At 36.7% G+C, this 12,075-nt stretch overlaps 1 protein-coding gene across 5 annotated transcripts in view; it reads left to right on the forward strand.

Moving 5' to 3' along the window:
* DENND4C (DENN domain containing 4C) overlaps positions 1-12,075 on the forward strand; it is a 123,488-nt gene that overhangs the window by 49,469 nt on the left and 61,944 nt on the right. For all 5 annotated transcript variants that reach the window (XR_006210330.1, XM_042963464.1, XM_042963466.1 and 2 more), the window contains exons 6-7: positions 9,248-9,486; positions 11,149-11,215. Coding sequence is in view for 4 of the 5 variants with exons in the window: in XM_042963464.1 (XP_042819398.1) it covers positions 9,248-9,486; positions 11,149-11,215 (306 nt within the window). In the remaining variant the exon portion in view is untranslated. The remainder of the gene's footprint in view (positions 1-9,247; positions 9,487-11,148; positions 11,216-12,075) is intronic.

Consider the following 12,075-nt stretch of genomic DNA (forward strand, 5'->3'; position numbering starts at 1 on the left):
TGAACACCAGAGGGGCTGAATTTCATGAGTTTCTTATTTCTTGAAAGAAATTTCAAGATTTTTTATAACCAATGGGACTTAAAGCCTGGAACTTTAAAAATCAGCAGGCTGGGTTTTAGGAGAGCAGGGAGAGTGATTGGAAATTGAGTCTCCACCCTTAGAGGGACAGCACAACAAACAGCCTGCAGAGATACTGCATTGAAGCAGCAGTTTGAAAAATGCCTGGGGCGTAGGGGAGGGAGAGTTAATTACTCCTGTCAGAGTGTATCCTGGAGGGATAGGTTTCCCTGAGGGACTTCTCCAGGAACAAAGGAGCTGACTGGTGCCATTTCCCTCCCCACCTCCCAGCTTAAACTGCACAGCCACCTATGGGAACTATTCACTATCGAAGTTGCTTATACTGCACTCTGCCTTCCCAGGCAGGCCTGCCTCAGCCCTGGTGCCATAAGTCCCTTACCCTAGAAGACCAACACAGGCCTTGCCAACTCCAAGTCTCCTGACACTGCATTTTGTGGGGCTTCGGTCCTGGTGGCAATGGCTGGATACATCCTATGGAGGATGTACATACTTTGTTAGAACTGAGCACCCTGCCTTTGCAGATCAGCCCCAGCTGGCCCTGGTCTTGGCAGTGCCTACACGTCCCCTGTGGAAGAGGGCTGTTGCAAAACTTACGGGCACTGTGTGCACCACCCTCCCGCCAAACATGTGCTTTGCAGATCACCAGGGCTGGTCTACGGTGGTGGAGGCGTGTCCCCTCTGGAAGAGGACCAGTGCGCACCTTGTTAAAACTGCGTGGTCCACCCACTACTTTCAAGAGCAGGAGACTTAAGTGAGTTTCCTCACACAAATAGACACAGAATTAGACAAAATGAGGAAACAGGAATATGTTCCAAATGAAATGAAAGAACAGGACAAAACCACAGCAAGAGACCTAAGTGAAACTGAGATAAGTAATAGGCCTGATAGAGAATTTAAAGATTTTTTTTAAATTTTTTTTAACGTTTATTTATTATTGAAAGAGAGAGAGAGTGAGCAGGGGAGGGGCAGAGGGAGAGGGAGACACAGAATCTGAAGCAAGCACAGAGCCCGACGCGGGGCTCGAATTCACAAACCGTGAGATCATGACCTGAGCCAAAGTCGGATGCTTAACCTACTGAGCCACCCAGGTGCCCCGGCCTGATAGAGAATTTAAAGTAACGATCACAAAGATACTCCCTAGCTGTGAGAAAAGAGTGGCTAACATCAGTGAGACTATTAAAAAAGAACAGTTCAGAGATGAAGAACACAAAAAATTGAAATTAAAAATATACGAGGTGGAATAAATAGCAGTCTAGTGGAAGCAGAGGAATGAAATCGTGACCTGGAGGATAGAGTAATGGAAAGTAATCAAGCTGAGCAGGTGAGAGAAAAAAATTATGCAAAATGAAAATAGACTTATGGAATTCCTCAGTGACTCTAAAAGCATAATAACATTCCTATTATGGTGATACCAGAAGAAGAGAGAGAAGGGGGTAGAAAATTTATTTGAAGAAATAATAGCTGAAAACTTCCTGAATCTGGGGAAGGAAACAGAAATCCAGATCTAGGAGGCACAGAGAAACCCCGACTTAATCAACCCAAGGATGTCCACATTAGGACACATAGTAAAGGGGCAAGAAGTAGTGATAAAGAATTTAAAAGCAGCAAGAGAAGACAGTTATGTGCAAGGGAAACCCTATAGGCTCTCAATGGATTTTTCAGCAGAAAATTTGCAGGTGAGAAAGGAGTGGCACGATACATTCAAAGTGCCGAATGGGAAAAATCTGCAGCCAAGAGTACTTTACTAGCAAGTCTCTCATTCAGAATAGGATAGATAAAGAGTTTTCCAGACAAACAAAAGTTAAAGGAGTTAAAGACCATTAAACCAACCCTACAAGAAATGTTAAATGGGACTCTGAGCAGAAAGGAAAGGCCATAAGTAAAAGTAAGAAAAGTAGGAAGCATAAAAGCAGTAAAAATAAGTATATCTGTAAAAATCAGTCAAGGGACTCATAAAATAAAAGGGTGTAAGGTATGACACCATATTCCTAAAATGTGATGAGGAGAGGAGTAAGGAATAGGATCAAACTTCAGCGACCATCCACTTAATATAGACTGTTATATGCAGAAGCTGTTATATTAAACTTAATCGTAACCACAAATTGTAAACCAGTAATAGATATGCAAAACATAAAGAGAAAGGAATCCATCTGTATTGCCAAAGAAAGAAAACTGTGAGAGAAGAGAGCAAGGGTAAAAAGGAATAGAGAGAACTACAACAACATCCACAAAGCAAGTAACAAAATGACAATAAATATATACCTGACAATAATTACTTTGAATGTAAGTGGACTAAATGCTCCACTCAAAAGACATAGGGTAACAGAATGAATAAAAAAAGAAGACCAATTTGTATGCTGCCAAGAAGAGAGTCATTTCAGGCCTAAAGACACCTGCAGGTGGAAAGTGAAGGAGTGGAGAAGCATTTATCATGCAAATAGATGTCAGAAGAAAGCAGGTGTAGCAATACTTATGTCAAATAAAATAGACTTTAAAACAAAAAGACTGTAACAAGAGACAAAGAAGGGCACTATATAATAATAAAGGGGACAATCCAACAAGAAAATATAACAATTGTAAATATTTATGCATCCAATATGGGAGCACCCAAATACATGAAACAAGTAATAAACATAAAGGCACTAATCAATAGTAACACAATGATAGTAGGGTACATTAACACCCCACTTACAACAATGGACAGATCATTGAAACAAAATCAGTAAGGACACAGTGGCTTTGAATGAAACATTGGACCAGATGGATTTAACAGATATATGCAGAACATTCTATCCTAAAAGAGCAGAATACACATTCTTTTCAGGTACGCATGGAACATTCTCTGGAAAAGATCACACGTTAGGCCACAAAACAAGTCTCAACAAATTCAAAAAGATCAAAGTCATACCATGCATCCCTTTTGACTACAACATAATCAAACTAGAAATTAGTCATCAGAAAAAAACTGGAAAGAGCACAAATACATGCAGCTCAAATAATATGGTACCACTAAACAATGAATGGGTCAACCAAAGAATCAAAGAAGAAATAAAAAAGTACACAGAAACAAATGAAAATGAAAGCACAACAGTCCAAAATCTTTGAGATGCAGCAAAGAGGTTCTAAGAGGGAAGTTTAATACCAATACAGATCTTCCTCAAGAAGCAAGAAAAATCTCAAACAACCTAACCTTACACCTAAAGGAGTTAGAAAAAGAACAAACAAAAAAACCCCAAACCAGCAGAAGATTAGATTAGATAATAAGATTAGAACAGAAATTGGGGCGCCTGGGTGGCTCAGTCGGTTAAGCATCCGCCTTCAGCTCAGGTCATGATCTCACGGTTTGTGGGTTCGAACCCCGCATCGGGCTCTGTGCTGACAACTCAGAGCCTGGAGCCTGTTTCAGATTCTGTGTTTCCCTCTCACTCTGCCCCTCCCCCACTCGCACTCTGTCTCTCTCTGTCTCAAAAATAAATAAACATTAAAAAAAATTAAAAACAAAAAAGATTAGAACAGAAATAAATGATATAGAAACTAAAAAAACAGTAGAACAGATCAACGAAACCAGGAGCTGGTCCTTTGAAAAGATCAACAAAATTGTAAATTTCTAGCCAGATTCATTAAAAAAAGAAGAAGAAAAAAGAGGACTCCAGCAAAATCAGAAATGAAAAAGGAGAAATAGCAACCAACACCACAGAAATCCAAAGAATTATAAGAGAATATTACAAAAAATTATATGCCAACAAACTTGTCAACCTAGAAGAAGTGAATAAACTCCTACAAACATATAACCTCCAGAAATGGAATCGGGAAGAAACAGAAAATTTGAACCAACTGATTACAAGCAATTCAATTGAATTGAATCAGTAATCAGAAAACTCTTAACAAACAAAAGTCCAGGACCAGTTGGTTTCACAGGCACATTCTACTAAACATTTATTTATTTTTTTTTTTTTAATTTTTTTTTTTCAACGTTTTTTATTTATTTTTGGGACAGAGAGAGACAGAGCATGAACGGGGGAGGGGCAGAGAGAGAGGGAGACACAGAATCAGAAACAGGCTCCAGGCTCCGAGCCATCAGCCCAGAGCCTGACGCGGGGCTCGAACTCACAGACCGCGAGATCGTGACCTGGCTGAAGTCGGACGCTTAACCGACTGCGCCACCCAGGCGCCCCTCTACTAAACATTTAAAGAGAGTTAGTATCTATTCTTCTCAAACTTTTCCCAAAAATAGAAGAGGAAGAAGAAGGAAAACTTCCAAATTCATTCTGTAAGGCCAGTATTACTTTGGTACCAAAACCAGATAAAGATACTACCAAAAAAATATATAGGCCAATATCTCCGATGAACATACATGTAAAAATTCTCAATTAAATATTAGCAAACCAAATCCCACAATACATTAAAAAAATTATTCACCCCAATCAGGTAGGATTTATTCCAGAGATGCAAGGGTGGTTCACTATTTGCAAATCAATCAACGTGATATATTACATTAGTAAGAGGAAGGTTAAAAACCACATGATCATTTCAATAGGCGCAAAGTACAACATCCATTTGTGATAAAAACCCTCAACAAAGTAGGTTTAGAAGGAGCATACGTCACCATAATGAAGGCCCTGTATGAAAAACTGACAGGGAAAAATAGAGCTTTTCTGCCAAGGTCAGTGGACAAGGATGTCCACTCTCACAGCTTATTCAGCATAGTATTTGCAGATCCTAGCTGCAGCATTCACACAACAAAAAGAAAATAAAAGGTATCCACATCAGCAAGGAAGAAGTAAAACTTTTACTATTTTCAGATGGCATGACACTATATATATAAAATGGAGATTTCACCAAAACACTACTAGAACTGATAATGGAATTCAGTAAAGTTGAAAGATACAAAATGTGCAGAAATCTGTTGTATTTCTATACACTAATAATGAAGCAGCAAAAGGAAAAATTAAGAAAATCCCATTTACAAATGCACCAAAAATAATAAAATACTTAGGAATAAGCATAACCAAGGGGTGAAAGACCTGTACTCTGAAAACTATAAACATTGATGAAAGAAATTGAAGGTGACACAAAGAAATGGAAAGACATTCCATGCTCTTGGATTGGAAGAACAAATACTGTTTTTTCTTAATATTTATGTATTTATTTTGAGAGAGAGAGTATGTACACATACATGTGCAGAGAGAGAGAGAGAATCCCAGGCAGGCTCTGTGCTGACACAGGGTTTGATCCCCCAAACTGAGATCATGACTTGAGCTGATATCAAGAGTCGGACGCTTTAACGGACTGGAGCCACCCAGGCGCCCCAGAACAAATCTTGTTAAAATGTCCATACTACCCCAAATAATCTACAGGTTTAATGCAATTCCTATCAATATACCAACAGAATTTTTCACAGAACTAGAACAAACAGGCCTCACATTTGTATGGAACCATAAAAGACCCTGAATAGCCAAAGCAATCTTGAAATAGAAAAATAAAGTTGGAGATAATCACAGTTCCAGATTTCATGTTATACTACAAAGCTGTAGTAATCAAAAGAGTATGGTACTGATGCAAAAACAGACACACAGATCAATGGAACAGCATAGAAAGCTCAGAAATACACCCACGACTGTATGGTCAATTCCTTGACAAAGGAGGCAAAACTATGCAATGGGAAAAAGACAGTCCCTTTAGCAAATAGTGTAGGGAAAACTGTAGGTATATGCAAAAGAATGAAACTAGATCACTTTCTTAACCATGCATGAAAATAAACTCAAAATGGATTAAGGACCTAAATGTGAGACCTGAAACCATAAAGATCCTAGAAGAGATCATAGGCATGATTTCTCTTACATTGGCCATAGCAACATCTTTCTAGATAGGTCTCCTGAGACAAGAGAAACAAAAGTAAAAATAAGCTACTGGGACTACATCAGAATAAAAACTTTTTGTTTTTTATTGTTTCAAAGGAAACAACCAACAAAACTGATAGACAACATACTGAATGAGAGAAGATATTTGCAAATGACATCTGTTAAGGGTTAGTATCCAAAATGTATAAAGAACTTACACAACAGCAAAAAAAAACAAAAACAAAAACAAAAAACCCCACAAATAATCCAATTTGAAAATAGGCAGAAGACATGAACAGACATATCTCTGAAGAAGACATACAGATGGCCAATAGGCACATGAAAAGATGCTCAGTATCACTCATCATCAGAGAGATGCAAATCAGAACCACAGGATTTCATCTCACACCTGTCAGAATGGCTAAAATCAGACACAAGAAACAACAAGTGTTGGTGAGGATGTGGAGATAAAGGACCTCTCTTGCACTGTTGGTGGGAATGTACACTGTACAGCCACTGTAGAAAACAGTATGGAGGTTCCTTGGAAAATTAAAAATAGAATTACCTTATAATCCAGTAATCCCATTACTGAGTTTTTACCTAAGGAGTACGAAAACACTAATTCAAAGGGATGTATGCACCCCTGTGTTCACTGCAGCAGTATTTAAGTAGCTAAATTATTGAAGCAGTCCCAAGTGTCCTTTGATAGATGAGTGGATAAAGAAGTGGTATGTGTGTGTGTGTGTGTGTATGTGTGTACACACACATACACACACACACACACACACACACACACACACAGTGCAATGTTGTCCAGCCAGAAAAAGAATGAAATCCTGCCATTTGCAACAACATGATGCATCTAGATCATGATGGATCTAGAGTATAATGCTAAGTGAAATATGTCAGAGAAAGAACAAATACCATATAATTTCACTCATAATGTGGAATTTAAAAAACAAAACAAGTGAACAAAGGGGGAAAAAAAGAGACAAGCCAAAAAACTAGACTCTTATCTGTAGAGAACAAGCAGATGGTTATCGGAGTGGAGGTGGGTCGGAGTACAGGTGAAATAGGTAAAGGTAATTAAGAGTTCACTTATCTTGATGAGCAACTGAGTAATGTATGGAATTGCTGAATCACTTTATTGTACACCTGAAACTAATATAACATTGTATGTTATATTAAAAAAAAGTACTAGTCATAAAAGATGAATAAATGGACCTCACTGGAATAGAAAAAATTCTTCATAAAAAGACAGCATTAAGAAGGTGAAAGCACAGCCACAGACTGGGAGAAAATAATGCAGTGTGTATATATATTCAACAACAGTCTCATACCCAGAGTATATAAAGAACTTCTGCATTATCAGCACGGAAGAGAAAACTCTGTGGCTCAGCAGTTACACTCCTGAGCATATCCCAAGGGAAGTGAGTGTATATAATTTCCAAAACACATGCATATGCTTTATTTTTAATAACCAATAATTCAAAACATGTATAAAGCAGTAATAATGACATAAATGATAATTTAAAACAAAAAGATGGCAAGAGACAATATTAGGAAATAAAAAGTAAAACTATGAATATAGTAGAAATGTAAGCATTAAAAACTCTCAGGAAATTTGATAAAATAGTTTATTGAAAAGTATAACTAACCAAAGCTGACTCTTGTGGCTCAAACAGGACACATCTGTAGGCTGTAAGTTTAAAACCACTGCATTAATAATGAAGTTTAAGTATCCAGCATAGTGTCTGGAATGTAAGTAAAATATGCACTGAATGAATGCCAATACTATATTAACTGGGTTGCTTACAACTAAGGTAAGTCTTTAGCTAATAATTATTTACAGTTTATCTCATTGAAAGCAATAAATACAAATGAAGATTTTAAGATCTTCAAATGCGTAAGAGTCACTAAATTTACTTTGATTGAGGGCACCTGGGTGGCGTTGTGGATTAAGTGTCCAACTTCAGCTCAGGTCATGATCTCACGGTTTGTGAGTTTGAGCCCCGTGTCGGGCTTTGTGCTGACAGCTCAGATCCTGAAGCCTGCTTTAGATTTTGTGTCTCCTTCTCCCTCTGACCCTGCCCTGATTGTGCTCTGTCTCTCTCTGTCTAAAGAAACGTTAAAAAATAATAATAAATGTTAAAAAAAAATAAATTTACTGTGATTGGTAGAAAACAACAAGGCCTCATTGAGAAGCTTTTGTCATATTGTTTGTAAAAAAAAAAAAAAAAAAAAAAATCTGAGATCATTGGGGCTCCTGGGTGGCTCAGTTGGTTAAGCATCTGACTCTTGATTTGGGCTGAGGTCACGATTTCACAGTTCATGGATTCCAGCCCTGCATCAGGCTCTGCTCTGTGTCAGAATTCTTGGAATTCTCTTTCTCTCTGCCCCTACCCCATTTGTTTTCTCTCTAAATAAATAAATAAACTTAAAAAAAAATCTCTGAGATCATTGAAATAATTGTATCTGGGAGTGTTGTATTTGTAAAGATAAGGGTTAATGCAGTACACACACACTGTATGTGTAGTGATGTGCGTGTGTATATATGTGTGTGTGTGTCTGTATGTGTATATATATATATGTGTGTGTGTGTGCGTGCATATATATATATACATATATGTATACACATATACATACACATATACATGGCTATTTATACATATAGTGACTAAATAGTTATAAGATTTATAAAAGAAAAGTATCACTGTTTCCAGAACTTTTTCATTACCTTAAACAGCAGCTTCCTCCACCTTTACTCCTGATTCCTGGTAATCTCTACTCTAATTTCTATGAATTTGCCTGGTTTAGGTATCTCATATAAATGGAATCATATAATATTTGTCCTTTTGTGTCTGGCTTATTTTACTTAGTATAATATTTCTGAGGTTCATCCATGTTGCAGTATCAGAATTTCATTCCTTTTTAAGGATGAATAACATTCCATCACGTGTATATACCATGTTTTATCCATTCATCTGTTGGTGGACAGTGGGTTGTTTTCACCATTTGGCTATTGTGAATGATGCTGCTATGAACATTGGTGTGCAAGTATCTGAGTCCCGGCTTTCAATTCTTTTGGGTATATTCTTACTAATTGAATTGCTGGATTATATGGTAATTCTTTTTTAAATTTTGGAGAAGTCACCAAACTGTTTTCCACAGCAGCTATGCCATTTTATATTCCCATCAGCAGTATTTGAGATTTTTCTTATCATTTGTCATATGCCCTCTAAACTAGTGTTTCTTTTGTATTGAGAGATAAAGAGAAATTTTTAAAAGCAAACTCAAATCTTGTAATGGAATTCTGTTTTACTCTGTAGGTATATGGAGCTGCCATCCAGTTTTATGAACCTTATTCTCGGGAACTTCTGACAGAGAAACAGCTTATGCAGCTAGGCCTCTTGACCCCCGTGGAGAGAAAAGTAGTCTCCAAATCCATCAATTCAAACAAATGCATTTGTTTACTCTCACACTGGCCTTTTTTTGAAGCTTTTAGAAAATTTCTCATGTTTATCTACAAACTTTCTGTGTCTGGACCACATCCTCTTCCCATTGAAAAGTATGTATGATGATAAGAAAGATGTCTGGTAGAAAAGCTGGTTGTATATGTGTACATTTCATTGTTTACCTGACTTAAGCAAAAAAATTGAAAGGGAAGAAGTCACAGTCACCTTACTTTTTACTTGTTCCCTTCTACACCTGAGTCATTGATTTTAAAACTGAGGAGTGGTAGTTAGAATGATCAAATAATAATCTTTTGAAGATTCAGCTGAGGAAGAACTCATTATACAGTGTATTGTCTGTGTTCTTCCTGTATATTCTCTAATAACGAAGAGAAAAATAACTATTGACACACACACACACACACACACACACCCACCCAAACCATATAAATGGCATTCCAGGTTCTAACTATAAAGCATCTCAAAACTGATGTAGAAATTAAGAAGGGTGAGTTAATTGATGCCAGAAGTGAGGTTTGGGTTTTAGTATTGAGAGACTGTCCTTATTTTCCACTTGATTTGTAATTCCCTTTGTCATGGAAATCTGTTGTAAGCAAGAAGAATATATGTGGAGCCACTGCCTTTTAAAAACCACATCTTGGGGCGCCTGACCGGCTCCGTGGGTAGAGCATCCTACTCTTGATCTGAGGGTCACGGGTTCAAGACCCACACTGAGTGTAGAGATTATTTAAAAAAAAAACAACATCTTTTCAGACTTCTAGTGGCACACTGGCTTTTGTGGATTGTAGTAAGTGCTTTATTTATCCTCCTAACAAACCTGGGCATGTTCAGAGCTTGGTGGAAATGTATTATAGTGTGGATAAACATGGATTTTTCATACAATTTCAGAAATTTCACATTACAGCAGAAAGAATATCAGCGAAGGATTCTAGGTAGTAGAAGGATAGGGCAGTTCTCTGTAGGTTTTAAAATAATGCTGCTCAAAAAGTATCTTAAGAAAGTAGTAAAGTACTGTGCTTAAACTTACCACAATTTGGTGTAGAAATATGGGTTCAGCTTTCATGCTGTACTCTTGGAATGCCAAACTAATAGTTCATAGTTCTAGGTTTAACTTTCAGCTTTCAGATTAACTTAAAATTGTTTGAAATAAAACTTAATGTTAGGGACAAGTTAGCATCCTTTTGAAAAATTGAGGTTCTATGAATAGTTTGAGGAAATAAAATTAGGGTATGTGATCAATATTTTTTTCTCAGTTGCATGTTAGTGGCTCCTAAGAGCTCAAAGCTTTGAAGAAACTTAAGCATTATTTGTAGGTGGAGAAATAGAGAGGCAAGTGGTTTGCTCAGAGTTATAGTAAAAGAACTATATTGATTAAATTACTATTTAATTAATATTAATTACTTATTAGGATTAAATTGTATTGTATCACAATTGCTCACCGTACTGGCACTGGTATCAGAACAATAAAAATAAGCTTCTTTCATGAAAAGTATATTTGTGTTACTCTTATTTTCCTTGCAATATTAAGGTATATTAATATGGACTTTTAATAAGGAAATACATGTACATTTCAGAAGTTTAGTGGGATGAGTACATTTATTTGCGCTAAGGATATTTATTTAGCATAAGTTTTAGGTCAGTGGCTTTGTCAGATCTAGGATGATATATCTAATAATATATTTAATATACTTAGAATTTGTTAAAATCTAAACATTTTAGAAAAGTAATTATGATCTGTATTTCACCTTTTTTTTCAGGCATATTTCACACTTTATGCAAAACATCCCTTTTCCTTCAGCACAAAGACCAAGAATCCTTGTACAGGTAATCAGAACAAGTCCATTGGAGGACGATCTGCATTATGTTCATTCTCGTCATTGCAGAGTCAATTCTGTGGCCCCTTGAGTTTGAGGCAGAGCAACATGTGTTCATAAAGGCCTGGAATCTCCTGTATTTTATATTTTATCTGGGTGCACACAGTTGGCATAATTATAATCTTTGATTCATGACATTATCACCATTGGCCTGTGCATGCCATTTATGTAGCTGATTTTAATAATGTAATTAAAATAGAGCAACTAATAAATATTAAATATAAAGTGATTTGTGGTTGGAGGGAAAAAGTGAAATAGTCTGTAGTGGTCTTCACATTTTCTGTGTTAAATGACCAGTTTCTTTTTATTTCCAATCAGTGGCAGACCTATATAAGTATACAGCTTGTTCCATTTGCACCTTACCATGTGAGACCAGTGTAGACATGAACATGTCTGTACCCTGTCCAGAGACATGAGTCCTCTGATCACGTACTTGGATGTGGGAGTAGCGTCTTATTGCCGTAAAAGCTTCTAAATGGCTTGCTCTCCATTTATATACTATCTTTTCCTGGGCCAATAACAATTTGCAGACTGACACTTTGAGTATCATTGATATGTAGAGGCAAGCTATTGTAAATTTTTTTCTAAGATGTTATCAACTTTATGTGTGATATGGTGGCGTTAAGTCAAATACTGTTGATCTTGAATGTACTTCAGTTCAGCAAGTATATACTTCAGTTCAGAAAGTATTAATATATAGTAATCAAGCCAAATGCTTACCAGTCTGTAGAGTAAATAAACTTCAAGCTTTTAAAAAGCAATTATTCCATAATTTAAAGATAACTATTATAAATAATTAACTGAATCCAA

This window comes from Panthera tigris, chromosome D4 (assembly GCF_018350195.1).
Source record: "Panthera tigris isolate Pti1 chromosome D4, P.tigris_Pti1_mat1.1, whole genome shotgun sequence".
NCBI lineage: Eukaryota > Metazoa > Chordata > Mammalia > Carnivora > Felidae > Panthera > Panthera tigris.